Raw genomic sequence first — 23,788 nt, forward strand, 5'->3', positions numbered from 1 at the left:
TTCATTAATACCATCCTCAGCTGTGACTCCGTTGGGGTTCTGGGCTGCCACCTGATTTTTCAGTGTGGCGTTTTCCTATCGTAAGAGGGTGATGCTGTCATTCATGGTTCCCATCTGTGCAGCCATGCTCTTCATTTGTTCTTGTAGGCTGTCCATGCTTCGTGGGCTTGAAATTTGTTTGAAGGTTATTTTGGTTGAATGGATGTGAACTCAAGAAATTGAGCCACAGACGGTGCCAATGTAAAGGTTAGATTTGAATTAACCTTACAAACGTAGGCAATTTGGGATGACTGGGATATATGATTTGGATTTGACCAAGTTTGTTTGGATGAACTGCCTACATATCAAGTTCTCTCTGATGGGGGGAGACTTGAATCAGGTTAGACGTAGTTCCTCCTCCTCTTTATATAGGTAAGATGTCTGCGCCTCGTGCTTTCCCGCGTCAGGTCAGATCCAGGTCTTCAGGTCACTCGCGAGCCATGATGGCGAGTTGAGGCCATTTATTGTGATGTGTGCCTGAAGCTCCGGTCTTGATGGCTATAGTAAAGACATGCGTTATGAGCCGTTATGAGAGGAGCGAGAGCTATTGAGGTCATTCCTGGGCGAGATTGTCTATTCGACTCGAGTCACTATGAAGCGAGCTCGCAGGTCAAATGCTAGAGGGGACATCGAACTGGTGGTGAGCTGATTAGGTCGCTTGCCTGTCTTGAGTCACTATGAAGCGAACTAGGAGGACGAGGATTTCAGGTTGGTTGTTAATTCTATTGTGCTGGACACGTGTATGATATTCATTGGATGTGAATATTACTCCCTCACAGTGAGTTTGTAGCTAGAGCACACAAATAATTTTGTTGGTAAGTTGTAAATAAAAGAAGCAAAAATAATTATCACATTCTTTTTCTCTTTTAACTTTTGAAGAGAACAGGCTTTGAGGAAAATAACAAAAGAAGGGTATTTATTTTCCTATTGGAGGAGGTGGATAAGATTTTATCCTCTAGGATAATACTTTTGAAATAAATGATGCGACGATCCTTTGCATCTTATGTGTCGATACTGCTTCCATTTAGATATTGCAGACATGGGGTGATGATGAGTTTTACTTCGACGATAGCTTTACCAAGTTGTCACCGTCTTAAAATTACTTTCACCGGTGCACCATTAATTGCAAATATCATTCATAATCAGTTACATACATCGCAAATCTTATTCATCTTCCTAATTAAAAGGTATAATACATATATCTAACGCAATTCATCACCCCTCGTCTCAATACATTTCCAATTATCTGACACAACTTCTCCCCACAGGGCTAGTTTCCATTATACCTTATGAGATAAACCAATATAGCTATTTTTAGTGCAAGCTTTAATTACAATATATATAGTGTATGAGGAAGGGAATTATTGTTATATTAAGAATGTGGTGACATGGATTCATGATCGATAAAACTTATCAATTCTTTTCATCTATCATATAGTCTAGTTGTTAGATAATTGTTTTAGTAAACTTATTAAGACTGTAATACTGCATTGACTCGAGTGTCGTTAGTGGATTTATTTGTGTATCACACAAATATATATACGACCCGGCTCCTAAAAGGACCTTAAAATAAGTACCAATTCAAATTAAGTACCAAATCTAAGACAACCCACAACTTCACCTACAAAATGATTTAAAATTTAATTTTTTGTGTATAACCATAAAAAACATCTCTACAAAAATTCAACTTGTTTGATATTCTCTAACTTAAATAAAAATTGTTGTCCACTTTTGAAAAAATATCTTAACGGTCTAGAAATGTCGAGAAATATTAAACAAAATGACCTTAAAATAAGTACTAAACTAAGTACCAAATCTAAAATGACCCACAACTTCACCTACAAAATAATTTAAAACACAATGTTTTGTAAATATGATCTACTAACCATAAAGAACATCTCTACAAAAATTCAACTCGTTTGATATCCTCTAACTTAGATAAAAATTGTTGTCCATTTTTGAAAAAATATCTAACGGTCCAGAAATATCGAGTTTTTGTAATCATCTTTTGCCAATGTTAAGAATTGTCAAATAAGTTGAATTTTTGTAGAGATGATCTTTATGGTTAGTAGATCATATCCACAAAAAATTAAGTTTTAAATCATTTTGTAAGTGAAGTTTTGGATTGTTTTAGATTTGGTACTTATTTTAAGGTCATTTTAGGAGCCGAGCTTATATATATAAACTATATTGACTTCAGTGTAGTTAGCGTTATACAAGGTCTCACACGTTGAGTGGTGTGGATAGTGAAGAAGATGATGATTGTGGGATGTGATAAAATTCTAATTTGCAAACTAATACAGTATAAAATGACCTAGACTTATAACTATACTTCGATCAACAATTACAGTGCAACAGAGCTCATTAATAATTATAGCTCATCTCATAATAATGCTGAAACAAATTATCTTAAAATTTGTATGTTTTCCGACAGTTGTAGAAAAGTGTAATACAAAATTGGTTACAATTTAGCTTCGGTTTAATTACATAATTATGCAACGTACTCAGGTCCTCTTAACACTTGTATTAACATACTATTTTTTGTATCAATTGCATCAATGTATAATTCACAATTTCACAAAACTAGCAATCTGTTAGCATCCGTCTGTTAAGTGATTATTATTATTATTATTATTATTTTCACCTGACATTTATGTGTGTCAAATTGTTTACACAAACTTAAATTAGCATTTTCACACACAATTGTTCACACATAAAATTCAAAATGTTCGGGATTTCGACCCATCTAAAATGCCCACTTGTTTTTAATTACTAAACAACCACTACATACAAAATCCACCCCACTAAAGTTATGAGACGCGTGGCGACATCATGGCGACCGTACCAATGTGAAATGATTAGATTGTAGCACACATTAAAATGAAAAATAGGATGAGGCATTATCTTGGCCGGTGATATTAGATTAATCCAACACTAGTCACATCATCTTCTTCCAAATATAATTATGAATATCAATAGATCTAATTTTTTCTATCAGTCATCTCGTTTTTCATTACAACCCTATTGTTCCCGAAGATCGAAATCTTTTTATCGAATTCAATGCAGGATAATTCTATTTTAAATTTGTTTCAAGTGCGGTTTCTTTAATTTCCATATTCTTTGCAAATTTACAACTATTCTCATTGTTTTGTAACCTTTGGTTATGGATTTTAATTAATTTTGAAAGAACAACGGTGGTGCCACGCGTTAATGGCGGGTGTAAAAGGTTTTAAGAACACATGAATAAGTGAAAGAGTTTGGTGTGGGATTTCCACCTTGTAAATAGTTTCAAATTGTTGATGTTAAAATTCCTTATAGTAAGGGAGATAAGTGTGGTGGTGGTGGTGGTGTTTTTGGGTGTAAATTGGCAATAAGATGATCGAGCCCGTTATATAAACTCCACCTTATATGAACTCCACCACCAAAAGTGGATTTATAAGATAAATTGAGGGTTCATCTTGAAATTTGTTTGTTTTCCGACAGTTGTAGAAGAGTGTAATACAAAATTGGTTACAATTTAGCTTAGGTTTAATTACATATATATGCAACGTACTTAGGTCATCTTACCACTTGTATCAACATACTATTTTTTGTAACAATTGCATCAATGTATAATTCACAATTTCACAAAACTAGCAATCTGTTAGCATCCGTCTGTTAAGTGATTATTATTATTATTTTTTTTTTTTTTCACCTGACATTTATGTGTGTCAAATTGTTTACACAAACTTAAATTAGCATTTTCACACAAATTTGTTCACACATAAAATTCAAAATGTTCGGGATTTCAACCTATCTAAAATGCCCACTTGTTTTTAATTACTAAACAACCACTACATACAAAATCCACCCTACTAAAGTTATGAGACAAGTGGTGACATCATGACGACCGTACCAATTCAATGTGAAATAATCAGATCGTAACACACATTAAAATGAAAAATAGGACGAGGCATTATCTTGGTTGTCGATATTAGATTAATCCAACACTAGTTACATCATCTTCTTCCAAATATAATTATGAATATCAATAGATCCAGTTTTTTTTGTCGGTCATCTCGTTTTTCATTACAACCCTCTTGTTCCCGAAGATCGAAATCTCTTTATCAAATTCAATGCAGGATAATTCTATTTTAAATTTGTTTCAAGTGTGGTTTATTTAATTTCCATATTATTTGCAAATTTACAAGTGTTCTCATTGTTTTGCATTGTAACCTTTGGTTATGGATTTTAATTAATTTGGAAAGAGCAACGGTGGTGCCGCGGCATTAATGGTGGGTGTAAATGGTTTTAAGAACACATGAACAAGTGAAAGAGTTTGGTGTGGGATTTCCACCTTGTAAATAGTTTCAAATTGTTGATGTTAAAATTCCTTATAGTAAGGGAGATAAGTGTGGTGGTGGTGGTGGTGGTGGTGTTTTTGGGTGTAAATTGGCAATAAGATGATTGAGTCCGTTATAAAAACTCCACCTTATATGAACTCCACCACCAAAAGTGGATTTATAAGATGAATTAAGGGTTGATCTTGAAATTTGTTTGTTTTTCGACAGTTGTAGAAGAGTGTAATACAAAATTGGTTACAATTTAGCTTATGTTTAATTACATAAATATGCAACGTACTTAATTACTAAACAACCACTTGTTCACACATTATTTATCTTGGCCGGTGATATTAGATTAATCCAACACTAGTCACATCATCTTCTTCCAAATATAATTATGAATATCAATAGATCTAATTTTTTCTATCAGTCATCTCGTTTTTCATTACAACCCTATTGTTCCCGAAGATCGAAATCTTTTTATCGAATTCAATGCAGGATAATTCTATTTTAAATTTGTTTCAAGTGCGGTTTCTTTAATTTCCATATTCTTTGCAAATTTACAACTATTCTCATTGTTTTGTAACCTTTGGTTATGGATTTTAATTAATTTTGAAAGAGCAACGGTGGTGAAGCGGCGTTAATGGCGAGTGTAAATGGTCTTAAGAACACATGAATAAGTGAAAGAGTTTGGTGTGGGATTTCCACCTTGTAAATAGTTTCAAATTGTTGATGTTAAAATTCCTTATAGTTAGGGAGATAAGTGTGGTGGTGGTGGTGGTGTTTTTGCGTGTAAATTGGCAATAAGATGATCGAGCCCGTTATATGAACTCCACCTTATATGAACTCCAAATGAACTCCACCACCAAAAATGGATTTATAAGATGAATTGAGGGCTGATGCTTGGTGAAAATAGTCTTCTCATAATAGAGAATCTTTCTACAAATAATTAGCCCAAACGAAAATATTTAACCTTTTCAAAAGTTATTTTGAAATTTGAAAAATTTGGATCGTTGGATAATTTTATAGCACTGTAAACAAATTTTGATATGTCTACACATCTTCAAAAGTGATGATTTTTTCTAAGAATGATTTATATTGTGCGAAGAATATCTCCACCAAAAATCAGCTTCTAATTCATTGTTCTTTCATGGTGGAGTTTCTTTGGAGTTCGTTTGAGTGGAGTTCATATAACGGGTGTAAGTACCCTCCGTTCCACACTACAGTACACGTGTCCACATAACAGGTCGTCCTCCTTCAGGTCGTCCAACACCATCAGACCGTACCCAACGACCCAACACCCAGGTCGTCCAAAGCATCAGCTACAGCCATTTATGGAAGGATATCAACTAGCGCAATCTCAGAGCTCAATTAACACCATAATCAAGGAAACATTAACTTTGTAACAACACATTAATGACGAATCATCAAGATAGCACATAAGGTGGATCTACACTTCATAACGGTCCAAAGCAAATATAGAAACACAACATCTACACCTATAAATAGAGAGAGATGAACTACGTAAGACTTGATTCAAGTTTAGCCCCAGAAACTTGATACGTAGGCAACTCTTATCCCAAGAAGAGTGCAGCCATTCCCAATTCTCCAGATCATCAGGTCGTTGTCCAGTAAATACAATATCTACATTGGCGCCGTCTGCCGGTTCGTTTCCTTAAGAAAATCACACTTACTATTTTCTCATGCCCATGCAGTTGGTAAAAACCACCATGGATACTTCTCTTCAGATGTTGGTAGAACAAATGAAGATGGTACAAGACGCTTTCGTCACTTTACAACAAGAGAATCAGACGATGCGCAACCAGGCCACCTCTAACGCCAACAATGGCACGACAGAAGCAGTGGAGCACAACGCCGTTGCAGCCCTCACCAACACCACCAATCAACGCTTAGAAGACTTCGCCTAAAAATTAGATAAGTCAAACGAAAGAGCCAGCGCGATCTAGATTACTTAAAAGATGCTAGAAACATACAAGGCATCACCATTCACCACACAAATCAGAGACAAGCAGCCTCCTTCAGAGTTCATCCAACCAAAGTTCCCGTTGTATGATGGTACCTCCTGCCCAGGCGAGCACGTAGCTCGCTTCAGTCAAATCCTTGCACTCTACAGCCATCCAGACTACGAAGTGCAAACTTTTTCCAGCTAGTTTGAAGGACGGAGCAATAGACTGGTTTTACACACTCCTTCCCGATTCGATCAGCAACTTCGACAAGCTGGCTGAGACGTTCGCAGCAGAATTTGTCCACAACAAAAAGAAGAGAGCCGACCTAGACTCTTTGTTCCAACTCAAGCAAGCTCATGGCGAAACGATTCACATCTTCCTAGGACGTTTCAAGAAAGACCTCCTCTTGCTGGAATCAGGACTCAGTGACGGCTTTGCAATTTCTGCGTTCACAAACGCCCTATTAGACGACTCCGACCTAGCAGGGTCCCTCATGCATAACAAACTAGAAACCTCAGCCGACCTGTATCACAGAGTCGACAAGTATATCAAGTACGAAGAATGGATGGCCCAGCGCAAAGGCAAAGAGGTCCTCGCAGTTAGCAACGAGCAAGACCCCAAGGGAAGCAAGCAATATTCAACCAACAACAACAACAACAACAATAGCAAGAGATCTAGCTCCAGCAAGTCTTCTTACACGAAAAGGGAATTCTCCAACTTTTCAGGACACCGTGTCAGATCCTGAAGAAGATATATACAGCAACATACTTCAAACCCAACATCAACAAGGTAATCGCCATACCAGAGCATCCATACTGCCATTTCCACAAACTCTACCACCACGACACCAATGATTGTTGGAACCTGAAGCACTACCTCCAAGACTTAGTGGAGGAAGGCAATTTAAAAGAGTTCCTGCCAGAAAGCGACCTGAGGCACAACCTGGATGCCAAACGCCACAGAAGTAGGAGCCGCAACAATGAATAACTGCGAGCAACAGAAACAGAAGCAGTAGCAGGTCAACCCGACGATCTAAATCTTCAGGTAGGTCGAGGCATAACAGAAGACAACACTCCTCTAACCACGATGAGGAGAAAGTAATCAACATGATTATAGACACCTCAAACGACGAAACCTCAAGTCGGGAGAAGCGTAGAAGAGTATGAGCGCTTCAAGAGATCTACCATCTCTCACACAAAGCTGAGATGATCAACCCCACCAATCCATAAACAACAACAACAATTTCATTTACTAAGGTGTGCCTACCCCACAATGATGCCTTGGTATTACACGTAAAAATCAATGGGTGGACAGTCAAAAGAGTCCTCATCGATCCAGGCAACTTGTGCGATATACTTTTTTACCAAACATACAAGGACATGCACCTGCCAGACTCGGTGATAATAGAATCAAACGCACTGCTCTATGGGTTCAATAGAGATCGCACAGACGCCATTGGAGATGTGATCTTGCCAATCTCCATTGGAGAGAAGGAAGACATGGTCAAAACTTCAACACACTTCAGTGGGATCGATGTCAGGTTGTCCTACACCGCCATTCTAGGACGTCATTAGATTTACAAGATCCAACTATTCTATCAACCCTACACCAGGCCCTACAATTTCCCGGTCCCAGAGGCATCATGGAGCTTAGAAGCAACCAACTAGAAAGCTCACCGATGTAATCAGGTCATCACAACGACCTCACCCAAGCTTCAGGTCATTGAAACCAAAGACGTCCCAAAAAGGCAAGATCCTCAAACATCCATACCTCCAGCAACTGCATCAGACAAGCTCAAAGGAAAACAAGCTCAAATAGAACCAGGAGAAAAAGTCAATTTGGGCACAACTGACAACCCAAAATTTGTCTATGTAGAGACTGATTTAGCCCCAAGCTCAAGGAGCAACTTGTCAAGTTTCTATCTCTCAATAAAGATATTTTTGCTTAGTCGTATATCGATATGCTAGGAATCGACCCTCAGGTCGCTTGCCACAAGTTAAATGTAAATCCAACTGTCAAGCCTATCAAACAACGACCTAGAAAATTAGCACTCAAGTTTCAAAAGGCCATCAATGAAGAGATAGAGAAGCTCAAAAATATTGGATTCATCAGAAAAGTCAAGTGCCCGACCTGACTAGCCAATATAGTAGCCGTTCCAAAGAAGAACGGTTAGGTACGACTTTGCATAGACTTCACCAACATTAACAAGCACTGCCCAAAGGACAGCTTCCTGACACTACCTCTTTTTTGTGTATGTGAGATGATATATGGATGATGTAGATGGTGTATGGTCGTTGAACAAAATAGAAGCGTATCAAAACCTAATTATCCCTCAATAAGTAAAGGATGAGTAGGGTATCGTTCCACTTTTAAGTGTATGTTTATATGAAGGACAGGACTGAAAAGGGGGTTTGAGGGATTAAAAACTATTATTATAGATATTGTAGATTCTAATGCTAAACTAAACTAAACTAAACTAAACTAAACTAAACTATTAAGAATTTATAAGAGAGGGAATTCAAGAGATTAGAATCCATCAATACTTTTGATTCAATGACCTTTCGCTTCATGGTTGTTCTCACAAGTAGACTACAATTAGGCAATCGAGCGAGTGTCGATGCCCTCTTGGACGAAACATCGTTAACGAATAACTCTACTTAAGGTTGTTCCTATGTTCATGTTACTAGTATCTTCTTTCCTTTTATGTGAGTTTAGGCAGCTATTCAATGAATCACCATCTAATGCAAATACAAGGAATACTTCCTTTACTCTAAAACACTACACAACTAGAAGAAAAGTAGAGAATAATAGTATAATATTCAATTATAATAAATAAAACCCTATTCTAGCATTATATTCAATTGCAATAAATAAAAGCATGTCACTAGCAAATATTCAATTGCAATAAATAAAACCCTAAACTAGCATGATATTCGATTGCAATAAATAAAAATCTTAATCTATACTTCCATCCCCTGGTCTGGGCAATGGAACTAATAACTAAAAACATAAAGAACTACCTGATTGAAGAACATCATGAACCAGAAGAATCATTAAACCTTAAGCACCGGCTTCATCTTCTCCCTTGAAGGAGAAGATTAGCCTTCCATAAAGAAGGAAGAACATGAAGAATGAGAAAAAGAAGAGTTGAAGAACATAAGACTAGAAAGACTAATTTATTAAGACTCAGCTAGTTAAAACCGATATTTTATTATTAATCTCTCTCTGCCTCAAGTTCTGGAGACAAGAGTATAAGTGAATTGGCAAATTACATGAGGCACTTAGGTCCTCTATTTATAGAGGTTACAATGAGCTCTAGAAGCATTCCAAGCCGTCATTTGTTTCCTAATACAAATAAACTTCTTTCAGAGTCCAACTTCGTCTCCAAAACTGAGAAGGAATTGGCTACAGTGTCGATTCATGCGTCTCAAATGCAAGCAATGCATATGGACGCTCGATCCATGCATCCCAGACGTATTAGCCGATTTTGTCTCTTCTGCTCTATCCTTCTATCCTTTTTTGCGGGCTTTGGTCCAAGTAATGAATTCTTTGGCCTTGGGCTTCCAAATAGGCTTTAAAATAGGTCCAAGTCGCATCTTTAATAGCTCCAATTTCTTGGCCTTCTCCATGATTGTCCACGGGCCTCCCATGTGATCCTTAATGCTCCGAATTGCTCCGTTTTACCCCTTTTTCTCTAATATTCTACAAAACTCTCTTTTTCACCTGTAGAATCTTAAAACACAACTTATAAACACTATTAGTCCACTAAGATGGCTAAACAAGAGGCATAATCGAGGGTTAAATTGCACTTTTTGAGCACTTATCACAACTCCCAACTAGCCTTTTGCAGGCATAATCTTATTTTTGTAAAATAGATAAAAAATAAAATAAAAAATAGATAAGTTATCAAAATCACATCCTAATAACAAAAATAAAATCCTAACTCACTTTTGCAGGCATCACGATTGTATTTACCATATACAACAAGGCTTTAAACTTTTAAGTTCCCCAAAAAGGACGAGTTATAGTCTCGTGAGTGTTTTCAGGTGATATACCCACAAAATTAATCAATAGCATGTTCAAGAATGATAGTATTTTTCAGAGAGAAAAATTCCTTACCCACTTAGTGCTTACTCCAACAGACGATCTCCATTGCTAACTACATTGTTGCAAAGACTCATAGATTATGCTGGGAGATAGTAAAAATTGACAAAATTCTCAATCAAGGCTTATGTGTGTACTTAGTCAATCTCCTATACTCTCCTATCCAAGAAACAGAATCCCTAGTTTACCTTTAGACAGATATTCTCGACTTTCAATTCTCACTGGTCATACTCTCAGAAAAGAATCTCTCAGAAGATGGTCTACTATTTTATCTAGTGTATGTGGGGAAAAAAATAATGCATACGAACATTCCACATACTACTTTGAACAGACTTCTGAATAAAAGTAGTCTCATGGAAAGAATGTCAATCACATATGAAGTGTCGGGTCCTTCACTTTAGCATCCTCTCACCTATTCTAGACTTCGTACCATACTGTAATGATAAGTCATGGGTTGTAACTTGGCTTGGGTATTGGTTTATGAAGGAAAGGTAAAAAAGATTCAAATGTTGTTTCTGAAAAACACTAAGGGTTTTGCTTCATTCTTTGGAATATTTCTTCAAATTATGTATTGTAGAGAAAATTCTTCCTTTGTCTTAGCTTTTCCATCCATTCTGTTCAATTTTTTTTTTTTTTTTTTTTTTTTTTTTTTTTTTTTTTTTTTTTTTTTTTTTTAACTTAGTGGTATATCCTTGATTAGTACTGGATATGCTTGTTTTCCACTAGCTTCTTTCACTTAGAACAGAATGATGATCTTCATTGTATCTCTCTGGTATTTCCTTGTAATCTTCCTTTTGTGCTATTTCTTCCTCTTTGTGCCCCTCGTATTCTCAGAAACATATGGGTATGGTTGATAAAGGTTTTTGGCTATACTCCTTGTTTGGAGTTGGGTAAAGGGTAAAGGGTAAAGGGTTTTATGAAAGAAAATGGCTTATTGTAAGGCTCAAAAGGGTTTAACATGATGGTCCTACTAGGTGGGATAAAGGCTGAATGGGTTCACTACTTGACTTATCAGTATGATACTCCGTTTCAAATAGACTACAAGACCTAATGGCTATCTCCCCAGTTGATGTTCGTGATTAACCAAATCAACGAATAATGAGACTATATTATAACGACATAAAGAACTGAAAGATGTTGAGTCACTAAGACTCGGATTTTTCTTAAGAACTCTCCAAAGAATGGGTATAAAGCTCAAGTCTCACGGCTAAGTCAAAAAAATTCTACTTCCAGTTTACTAGGGGTTTAAATCTCTCTTCTAGCAAAAGTACACAAAACTGACCAAGTATTATGGTGGTGGTGCCTTGATAAAGAATTCTATCAACAAGAACTATGTCCGAGCATAATAAATAGTCTAAGCGATAATGAAATCAATAATATTAACTATCTATCAAACTTAACACTAAGCAGTATAGAATCTATATCCCAAACTCATCATTAAAATTCATTTTTCTCATGCTACTGATATAGGAAAAAAAATATTTTTGTTTTTGAAAACTAATTTTCGAAAGTCATTTCTCAAGTACTTCTCAAGTACACCCTCCCCCAACTTAACATATGCATTGTCCTCAATGTATAGAAATTAAGTAAATGAAATGAATGAGAAAAAGGGAAGATGTTACCATTGATGCCGAATATCAAAATTAATCCCAAAAATATAACATTTCCTTTTACCAAGATTTTTTTTTTAGGTCTTTTTAAGTCAGATCCCTAAGACTATATATCATGCATTATCAATTTGGATTGAGGAGATCAGATTTTCTTATCCAAAACTGACGAATGTTTGGAGGACGAGGAGGTCTCACCTTGTGGGTTGTCAAAAATACTCCTTGATATGCTGGAAAGATTGCTGGTGAAGTTGCTTTTCTACCTTGAACTATTTCAGGTCTGATGATTGTGTGATAGGCCTTGTGGTTCCTCTGGTGAAGTTGCTTTTCTACCTTGAACTATTTCAGGTCTGATGATTGTGTGATAGGCCTTGTGGTTCCTCTGTGTAGAAGATTGACGAAAATCTTTCTTTCTAACAGGACAATAGTATCTGATGTGCTTTTTACCACCACAGTAATGATAATAGATATCTAGCTGACTATGCTCAAGGTGGGTGGTAGACTGGTTCACATACTTCTCTCGTTCAGACAATGATGGTGTAGAAGAAGCTTCAACAGTGCAATGCTTCTTATCAATATGGTCCACTTTCTGCTTCAGAAGACTCATTTTAGTTTCTAGATTCTGTTATTTTTCCAAAACTTCTTTAAGCTGATTCTCTAATAACTGATTTTTCTGGGCAAAAGTCTGTTGTTCATCCTGAAATGTAGAGTTCATCTTCTCAAAGTATGATACTCTCTCTGCCAATTTTCCATTTACGCTTCACTTAAATCCTGAATTTTCTGTAGAGATTCCAAGAACATGGCTAGCAACGCCTCTGTGGTGGGGTTCTTAGGTTCATCACAGTTTTCTGTAGATTGAGCACTCTTAATTGTATCTTCGAATGGGAAGGATTCTTGTATCATGCTATCAAGGAAGTACACCTCTCCACCTTCGGTGTCATCACAATCCTTATGCAACAGGTGAAAGATATTTATGTCCATGGACATCTTACCAAAAGTTGATCTTCATTTTACCGTTGTGACAATTTATCAAAGCTTTTACGGTAGCGAGGAAAGGTCGGCCTGGAATAATTGGTATTTTATCAAAGGTTTCCTGGGTGTCTATCACAATGAAATCCACTGGATAGTAGAAATCGGCTACTTGAACAAGAACATCCTCAACTATGCCTCTGGGAATCTTGGTAGAGCGGTCAGCTAACTTCAATTTGACTTGTGTAGGGTTTAGGTTCTCCAGGCCCAATGCTTGGTACACATGATATGGCAAGAGATTAACATTAGCACAAAGGTCTAAAAGAGCATTACCCGTGAATTTTTCTCCTATCTTGCATGATATTATAGGACTTCCTGGATCTTTGAGCTTGACTGGAGCTTGCTGATGGATAATAGATGTTGTTTGTCCAGCAAGAAATGCTCGCTTTGGAACATGAGTACTTCTCTTTATGTTGCATGCATCCTTCAAGAATTTGGCATATGATGGCAACTTCTTGATCGCTTTGAGAAAGGGGATATTGATGTTATCTTTCTCAAATGCCTCCTTCATCTCTAAAAATTGTTTATCCTTTTTGCTTTGAGCAAAAAATATAGGAAAATGTGCCTTTGGTACAAACACATCAGCATGTGTCTGCTTTTCTTTCTCTTCGGCATTTTTGCATATCTTGCCTTGGTCATCTTGACAAATGGGAGTGGAAAGGATTTCCCCCACTTCCTTTTGAACTTCATTTGAAATCTTGACCGATTGCTCTGTAGTAATGTCATCATGAGAAGGTAAGTCAACCTTGTTGTCTATCTTCAATCCTGATATGAGAGTAGTAACTGAGCTGACATGATCATGGAGGTGATCAGTACTAGAAGTTGTCCCAATGTGGCATACATCTTCACTCTTCGATATTGGTTCCAATAAGCTAGGTTGAGTGGCTTGTGTCTTTACAGACATAGCAGTGGTGAGTTGGTCGACCTTAGCATCTAGAGACTCCATTCTAGAACATTGACTTGCCTGAGATTGCTGGAGATTAAGCTGAAACTGTGCAAGAAGCTCTAGAACACTTTCAAACTTCTGATTTTTCTGTGATAGCAAAGTAATTGCATTTCTCGGGTTGGTTGGGTCGCGGCATAATTTCTCCTAGGATCAGGCACTAACTTTCTACTTGTATTGGAATTCTGCTGAGAGTATAATTGTTGTTGAGGAACCAACTGTGAAGCTTGACTTGTCTGTGGAATATAACTTTGATCTTGAGAACCTGGGGGTCCAGTGTTCTGTCTCCAATAATTGCCTTGAAAGTTATTACCACCTTGGTTGGGCCTCTGAAATGAGTTCACATTGTACTCTCCAACTGATGCATGTTAATAGTAACCAGGACATTCTAGAGTTGCATGAGAAGTGTCCGAACAGACTTCACAGTATCAGCTAGCTTGCATGACTGGGGGAGATTTAGCTTGAGACTTGTTGATCTTGGAGGGATTCATAGAGAACTGGTTGAATTTCTTACTCAGAGTTTCAATGTTGGTGGCCAGGCTAGCCAATGTAGACTTCAGTTCTTGATCTGCTTGTTCATGTGCTTGGTAACCAAATTGCTTTGGCTCCCCCTCCATGCTAGTGACATCCTCGTTGCTAGTAGTCCATTGCTGTGTTTCTTCAGCTAAATTCTCGAGAAAGTTGTAAGCTTCCTCTCCATCCATCGATGTAAACTTGCCTTTGTGCATTTACTGTATCATCTGCTTGTTCATTATCAAGAGTCCTCAATAGAAAAAATAAGCCAGTATGCTCTTGTCGTATCCATGATGTGGACATGAGACTAGCAGATTATTGAATCTCTCCCAGCTTTGATGATATTCTTCAGTCACCTTCCCTTTGAAATTGTTGATGGCTGCATGGCATCATCTTTACGGGGTGGGTAGAACTTGTTCATAAACTTTGTTCTCAACTTCTCCCAGTTGTTGATTGAATTGATCGGCTGTGTAGTTAACCATTCAGAGGCTTTACCTTCGAGTGAGAGCGGAAAAAGAATCAACTTGATACTCTCATCTTTGATATTCTGGTTTTTGAAAGTTCTGAGGACTGATAGAAATTTGTTCATGTGAACATAAGGTTGAACATTGTCTGAACCGTTGAACTTTGGAAGCATAGAGATTACTTATGCTCTAAGTTCAAACTGGTTAGCTTCTGTCTCTGGAAAAAAATACTGCTTGGTGGGTCTCCAATGATTGGTGAATAGAAATCACTCAGCTTCTTCCTCTGTTGTACTTGCATGGGTGGGATAGCTTCAGGATTATTGGTGTCCACAACACCTCCATCATTACGTGTGGCCATTGTATCAATCCTGTCTAGTATTCTTGCTATGCGAAGATGATGAAAACTATCCTACTATGCTTGAATGCAATTAAACTAATATGCAACTATTCTAAATTATACTAATATGCAAAACTACTTTCCTTCAACTAGGTTGGGCTTTGCAGCTAGTATCTCGCCCGTTGTCTAAAGCTGTCTCTTCTAGGGTTATGGTGAATCACTTGGATTGCTTAAGTACCACGGCCCACAGACGATAGTCCGTTTGTCAAGATTCAGACAAGAAACCCCCACTAGAGTTTGATGTTTCGCTGTGTTGGCTTACAACTTCAATTGTTGAAAAGGTCATAAATGCAATTATACTAGAAAACAATAAAACTAAACTACGATGCAACTATACTAAGAATGAAATAAAAAGAATGAAGATTCGACTAACCTGGATGGTAGATCTTGTCTTCGAGATGTCCTTCAAGCTTCTTTCTTTCTTAAAAGGATGGATGATGGGGCTAAAATTACCTCAAGATCCAAAATTCTAATCCTGAAAGAAAACGTTAAACATAAACAACTTAAAACGGCAGTGACGCCATTTTACACTGCTTCTTTTTTGTGTATGTGAGATAATATATGGATGATGTAGATAGTGTATGGTCGTTGAACAAAATAGAAGCCTATCAAAACCTAATTATCCCTTAATAAGTAAAGGATGAGTACGGTATCGTTCCACTTTTAAGTGTATGTTTATATGAAGGACAGGACTGGAAAGGGGGTTTGAGGGATTAAAAACTATTATTATAGATATTGTAGATTCTAATGCTAAACTAAACTAAACTAAACTATTTAGAATTTATAAGAGAGGGAATTCAAGAGATTAGAATCCACCAATACTTTTGATTCAATGACCTTTTGCTTCATGGTTGTTCTCACAAGTAGACTACAATTAGGCAATCGAGCGAGTGTCGATGCCCTCTTGGACGAAACATCGTTAACGAATAACTCTACTTAAGGTTATTCCTATGTTCATGTTACTAGTATCTTCTTTCCTTTTATGTGAGTTTGGGCAGCTATTCAATGAATCACCATCTAAGGCAAACACAAGGAATACTTCTTTTACTCTAAAACACTACACAACTAGAAGAAAAGTAGAGAATAATAGTATAATATTCAATTACAATAAATAAAACCCTATTCTAGCATTATATTCAATTGCAATAAATAAAAGCATGTCACTAGCAAATATTCAATTGTAATAAATAAAACCCTAAACTAGCATGATATTCGATTGCAATAAATAAAAACCTTAATCTATACTCCCATCCCTGGTCTGGGCAATGAAACTAATAACTAAAAACATAAATAACTAACCTGATTGAAGAACACCATGAACCAGAAGAATTATTAAACCTTAAGCACCGGCTTCATCTTCTCCCTTGAAGGAGAAAATTAGCCTTCCATAAAGAAGGAAGAACACGAAGAACGAGAAGAAGAAGAGTTGAAGAACATAAGACTAGAAATACTAATTTATTAAGACTCAACTAGTTAAAACCGATCTTTTATTATTAATCTCTCTCTGCCTCAAGTTCTGGAGACAAGAGTATAAGTGAATTGGCAAATTATATGAGGCACTTAGGTCCTCTATTTATAGAGGTTACAATGAGCTCTAAAGCATTCCAAACCGTCATTTGTTTCCTAATACAAATAGACTTCTTTCAGAGTCCAACTTCATCTCCAAAACTGATAAGGAATTGGCTACAGTGTCGATTCATGCGTCTGGATGCACTATTCATGCGTCTCAAACGCAAGCAATGCGTCTGGACGCTCGATCCATGCGTCCCAGACGCATTAGCCGATTTTGTCTCTTCTGCTCTATCCTTCTATCCTTTTTTGCGGGCTTTGGTCCAAGCAACAAATCCTTTGGCCTTGGGCTTCCAAATAGGCTTTAAAATAGGTCCAAGTTGCATCTTTAATAGCTCCAATTCCTTGGCCTTCTCCATGATTATCCACGGGCCTCCCATGTGATCCTTAATGCTCCGAATTGCTCAGTTTTACCCTTTTTCTCTAATATTCTACAAAACTCTCTTTTTCACCTGTAGAATCTTAAAACACAACTTATAAACACTATTAGTCCACTAAGATGGCTAAAAAAGAGGCATAATCGAGGGTTAAATTGCACTTTTTGAGCACTTATCACTTCCCCTACCAAGGATCGACATACTGGTAGATCAAACTTGCGGCCACGAGCTTTTGTCATTTATGAACGCATACAGTGGGTACAACCAAATACCGCTTGCAGAAGAAGATCAGGAAAAGACGTCCTTCATAACCGAGCAAGGTACGTTCTACTACAACGTCCTACCATTCGGCTTGAAAAACGCAGGTGCGACCTACCAAAGACTGGTAACCAAAATGTTCAAAGACTTGCTAGGAGACATTATGGAAGTCTACATAGACGACATGGTGGTTAAAAGAGAAAAGGTGGGCGATCACATTTCCCACCTACAAGAAGCCTTTGAACGACTTTGCCAAAACAAGATGAAGCTCAACCCAGCCAAATGCGTATTCGGAGTAGCATCAGGGAAATTCTTAGGTTACCTCGTTTCACAAAGACGCATTGAAGCAAACCCAGAACAGATATGAGCTCTCCTTGAAATGCCAGAACCAACTACAAAGCAATAAATCCACAAGTTATATGGCATGGTTTCAGCCTTCAACAGGTTCATTTCAAGAGCATCTGACAAGTGCAGACCATTCCTACAAATACTCAAAAAGGGAGCAACTTTCACTTGGACAGACGAGTGCCATAAAGCCTTCAACGACCTGAAAGCTTATTTATCAACTCCACCCGTCTTGTCCAAGCTAGAAGAAGGAGAAACACTAGGGCTGTATCTTACAACTACCGACTTCGCAATAAGCTCAGTTCTTTTTCGCGAACATGATGGAGTCGAAAAGCCGGTCTACTTCACCAGCAAGACGTTGGCAGATTCAGAAAAACACTACTCTCCGATGGAGAAAACAATGCTTTCTTTACTCTACTCAGCTCGGAAGTTCCGACCTTACTTCCAATCTCACAGCATCAAGGTAATCACAGATATTGAGTTCCAACAATAAAACAGCCCACATGGCCAATAGGCTAAAGAACTCGGAGAACATCACATCGAGTTCGTTCCTAGAATGTCTCGAAAAGGCCAGGTCATTGCTGATTTCTTGGCAGATTTTCCCGTCGAAGATATCAACTGGGAGCCCGAGCCAGTCACTTCACTCCATCAACAAGTCACCCCAGACACATGGCACCTCTATGTAGATGGAGCATGCAACAACAATGGCGATGGGTGGATCGGAACGTGTTAACTTCACCGAAGGAAGCCCGGCTACAAAAATCAATCAAGATCGATTCACATCGTCCAACAATGAAGTGAAATACGAAGCATTGATCACAGGACTCCGCATGGCACAACAGCTACAAGTCCCAAAGCTTAAGGCTTACAGCGATTCCCAGCTAATCGTCAAGCAGATCACCAAAGAATATGTCACAAATGGAGCAAACCTGGCAAAGTATGCTCAGGTCATGAATGACCTCATTAGATCGTTCAAAACGTTCTCATTGGAGCACATTCCCAGGGAAGATAACAGACATGCAGACAGTCTAGCTTTCTTAGCTTCAAAGACACAAGAGGTCTGCCCCACCACAGTCTACATTGACATCCTGGAAAGACTTGCTTACCAGAAAGAAAATGTTAACCCTCATCCGCAGAAGAGATCAGTCAATCTTGGATAGGCCCATTTCTCAAGTTCATCTTACATGGCGAACTCCCATCAGAAACAAAGAATGCTCGTGCAATATAATTCTGATCCCCAAGATACACAGTAATCAACGGACGATTATTCCGTAAATTCGTAGGAGGGCCCCACCTAAGGTGCATAACTCCACGCGAAGGCCAACTCATTTTAGACGAAATCCACAAAAGTGAATGCGGCAACCATGCAGGGGCACGATCTCTAGCACATAAAGCAATAGCCCAAGGATATTATTGGTCAGGTATGCATATAGAGGCAAAAAGGTACGTTCTTAAATGCCTCCAATGTCAAACATTTGGTCACAACCACCTAAGTCCAGCTAGGGAATCGATCAACGTAGCCTACCCATGACCTTTATACATGTGGGGGCTAGACATCATGGGACCGTTCATTCCACAATAGAAAACATGTCTCAAATACGTCCTAGCAGCCACTGATTACTTCACCAAATGGGTTGAAGCAATCCCACTAGTCCAAGTCAAGGAAGTCAATGTCATTAACTTCATATGGACCAACATCATCACAAGATTTGGTCTACCCCACACCCTTGTCATGGACAACGGAACCCAATTTGCGGGCACACAAGTCAAGGCTTTTCTACAAAAATGGCGCATCACTCAAGCATTTTCTTCACCTAGATATGCACAAAGCAATGGCCAAGCAGAGGCCACAAACAAGGCAATCAAAGAAAACCTCCAAAAGAAGTTGGAAAGCAAGAAAAGCCAATGGCTAGAGTAGCTCGAGAATATTCTATGGGCATACAGAACAACAGCCAAAGCCAGCACCAATGAGTCTCCATTCACACTTTGCTTCGGATCAGAAGCAGTAATACCATCATAACTCACATTCACAACCACACATTCTGACATAGTCAAGTCAAGAGTCAATGACATCATCTGGGCAAAAGAAGTTGATCTCCTAGAGGAATGAAGAGAAACAGCCACAATATCCTTAGATCGGTACCACCAAACAATCCAACGATCTTACAACAAGAAGGTCTTCCAAAGATCTTTTCAAGCTGGGGACCTAGTCCTCAAAAAGACACTAGCTCCAGCCAAACTCGACCTAACATGGGAAGGCCCCTACATTGTTGACAAAGTCGTTAGAAATGGTGCATACTGGATCAAAACTCAGCTCGGTGATATGCTTCCCTGACCTTGGAATACAGCTCTCCTAAAGCAATTTTATCAATAAGTTTTTCTTTTGTACTCTCCAAATACATTAGTCGATATAAGTAAAGTTCCATCAACATTTCAAGTACTGATGTCATTTTTGCATTACATAAGTATAATGCATCTCACTGCGCAACCCGACCTGCGTCATCACAATGTCAAGTCGTACATCAAAGGCGGAGTCTACAACAACCACACAATGGTTATATTTCAATCAATTCAAACAAGGTCCTCCAAAAGGACCCTAAATCAACTTAACACCAATACCAGGGTTAAGTATGATTCAACTGTAATTGCCACTCAAATGCCAATTATCAGACAAATACAATCCAGGGGACCTCCAAAAGGACCCAAGTCAACTTACGACCTCACAAAAGGGTTAAATTATACTCAAATATAATGGCCACTCAAAGGCTAATTATATCAATCAGAAGTTCCCCCAAAAGGAACGAATCAGGGCGTACACCTAGGGACAAGACGAAGCCTAGGTACCAACTACGCAAATATATCAGGTCGTACGCAAACACTTTACGACCTATAACAAATCAAACGACCTAGCAAAGTCAAGCAATTCATCAGTACGACTACGATGTAACACAAGTCGTCTAGCAACAAATCAAAAGCAACAGAGCAATCACATGCATGCTTCAAGCAAAATTCCAACAAGTAAGTAATTTAAGTATTGCTAATTACATACAATTTCGGTTAGATATATGAGGCCCCTAGGTTATCCCAGGAAAACGACCTCAATATCCCCGTCATAAAAATATAAAGTGTATCAGTATCAGTATCAACTCGAGCAAAAAGAGAATATTGTTCAAACACTTCAAGCACGTCACAAACATCAATCAAACAAGAAGAGGCTCAAATAACACGTGTTACTTGATCAACATTCAAAGGCTCAAAGGGCCCACCCTTTTCACCCACCGAGCCACTAGCTAGATTAGCAACAACTTCAAAAACATTAGAGACATCAACAACTGGAGGAACTATTGGATTATAACCTAGGTCAGTTGGCAGGTCAGATCGTTCAGCAATATCTACGCCAGTATCTTCAACAAACACTATTGCAGCCCCTCTTTCAACTGCCATCTTCAGAAGCTCATACCTACGATCTAGCTCCAGATAATCATCTACTAGAACATAGGTATCTCCGCTCTCCACCAAATCAACCAGTTTATTATATTCAGCTTCAGCTCGTTCAACAACGGACTACAACTTCTTGCACTCGGCAGCCCATTGCTGAACCTCCAACTTTGCAGAGTCAATAGAGGGTTGCAAGAGAGCTACTTTCCCACCCAACTCTTGCACCTGAGCCCTGAGCCCTCTCCACTTGCTGCTGCCTGCTGGCATCTAGCTCCTTCTTAAAATAATCAGAAATAGAAGTCATCTCCTTCAGCTTCCTGTACATTGCCAGAACCTAACAAGCAAGAGAACAAATATAGATATCAGATTGGATCAAAATCAACAAAGCCCAAAAAAAGCAAGCTCAGAATGGGAGAACACTCACATAGCACAAAGACCGGTCTATCTCTAGCAAGTTCACTTCCAGACCCTTATTGTCCAGCTTATGTTTATCCCCATCAAGCACAATACTCTCCAGCAATGCCCCACCAACCAACTTGGACTTAAAGTTACAGTCACCATTCTCCACAAACTTCTTCAACCCACTAACAGGGTCTTCATACATAACCAGTCTGTCCAGAACAACACTTTCACTCTTCTTACTTGGGTCCATACTTCCTGACCCCTTGCACTGTTCAGCAACAGGCTCAGCCTCATCAACTTTCTTCTTTCCACGGGCCTCAGCCACCCCATCATCAGTAGCCAAATCAATCAAGTTCATCTTTTTCAAATGAACCCGACCTGAAGATGTACGACCCTCACCAGTCCTAGGTCGTTTCTCAAACTCAGTTCGGGCCCTCTTAGCTCCTTCCGACTCAACCACTTCAGAACGCCTCTTCAGATTAGGTTTCCAGAATGAAGTGGAGCATCACCCTCCCCACCAGCATTTCCAGCACCCCGCATCTCCAGAAGAGAAGCAAGTGGATGCAGAACGATCTGCATCACCAGAGGAGAAGTTGTTGGATGCAGAGTGTGCCACATCCCCTAGCTCAGAACGTTGGGACGCCAACCGATTTGCATCACCCAACTCAAAATGTTGTGATGAGAAACGATTTGCGTCAACCAACTCAGAGCGTCTGGATTGCGTCACTCCTCCAGCCATCCTCACCGCCCGAGCGTTGTTCGCCAGATCCTCGGCCGACCTAGCAGCCCCGAGCGGCTATCACTAAAGCACCTCGACCCCTTTTTCCTCCAGAAATAGGTGCTTTCTTTTGGCTCTCCCTCTCCATGGCAGATTCCGAGCTAGAATCAGAGATAACAACCACAGCTTTGCGAGCCCTCGCCTTTTGCTCCAGCCTCTTACGGTTGATCTTCTCTCCTCTGCGTTTCTTAAAATAATGCGCAACCTCCCCCAACAACACTTGTTTCTCCTCCAAGCTCAAACAAGCAAACCTTTCAATAACACCGGCCTTAGTACGAAAAGGAATGTTGATCTCTGCAAAAACAAACCAAATAAATCAGAACGTCCAAATTATGGTATACTATACACACATTACGACCTAAAACCAACGACATACCAGGCAACTTTATAGCCCGATTTTCAATCTCCAAACCAGGAGGACAATATCTATCCACAGCCAACAACGGCCTATAACTCCAGTCATCCTTACTCACCCCCACAATAACAGGAAACTTCCACTTAAAAACATGAAAACCGAAATTCATAGCACCCGACCTCCTCACAACAAAGTACTCCATCACATCCGATAAACAAATGTTATAGCCTATGTCATTCAATAAGTCCAGCACATGGAGAATCCTCCAGCTGTTCCCCACGAACTGACAAGCGGCTTTCCCCAAAAAGTTCAACACCTCCATAGTAAGACAGGAAAAAGGCAACCTCATCCCAGCTTTCAATTGTCCATAGCAAACAACTACTCCTCCACCCCAAGGAACATAGTCACTATGAAACAAATTCCTCTCTCCCTGCAGGTCGTACATGACCAGGTCAGACTCCACCCAGCCAAACTCCTCCCTCAAAGATGCATAGCAATCCTCCGACTTAGGCTTCCTCTCATCCACCATCTCCAATGATGAAGACGATGAAGCCTTATCACTACTACACACCCTCTCCTTAACTTCTTCATCACTTACCGTTCTCTCTCTCCATTTATCAAATTCCACCTCACCACTCAAACTATCACTGGTAGCAGACATTACGAGGTCTAAAATTAACGAAAGAGAAAGATTTGCAAGATCAAAAGACGCACCTAATACCGACTTCTAGATAGGCGATTATTTCTGCGTCTACAATAAACTAATATGGCAGGTTTATACGTACCAGATCTTAATCTCATGCAAGTTTTAAGTCTAATATGTAATTCCTAACGAGCATGCAAAAATAGCCTGATTATTACTAGAAATAGAATCATCTTAC

General features: G+C 38.8%; 1 protein-coding gene across 1 annotated transcript; it reads left to right on the forward strand.

Moving 5' to 3' along the window:
- The first annotated feature begins 18,638 nt into the window (after window positions 1-18,638).
- Window positions 18,639-19,094, forward strand: LOC147501922 (uncharacterized). Its single transcript, XM_086604422.1, has one exon. It carries the CDS (start codon window positions 18,639-18,641, stop codon window positions 19,092-19,094), a length of 456 nt encoding a protein of 151 aa, XP_086460548.1.
- Window positions 19,095-23,788: the final 4,694 nt, after the last annotated feature.

Source organism: Coptis chinensis, chromosome 4 (genome assembly GCF_015680905.1).
Source record: "Coptis chinensis isolate HL-2020 chromosome 4, ASM1568090v1, whole genome shotgun sequence".
In the NCBI taxonomy this organism is placed as follows: Eukaryota; Viridiplantae; Streptophyta; class Magnoliopsida; order Ranunculales; family Ranunculaceae; genus Coptis; species Coptis chinensis.

Excerpts from the sequence above, each read along its gene's own strand:
- LOC147501922 (XM_086604422.1), top strand. The coding sequence starts at position 18,639 with ATGGCGATGGGTGGATCGGAACGTGTTAACTTCACCGAAGGAAGCCCG.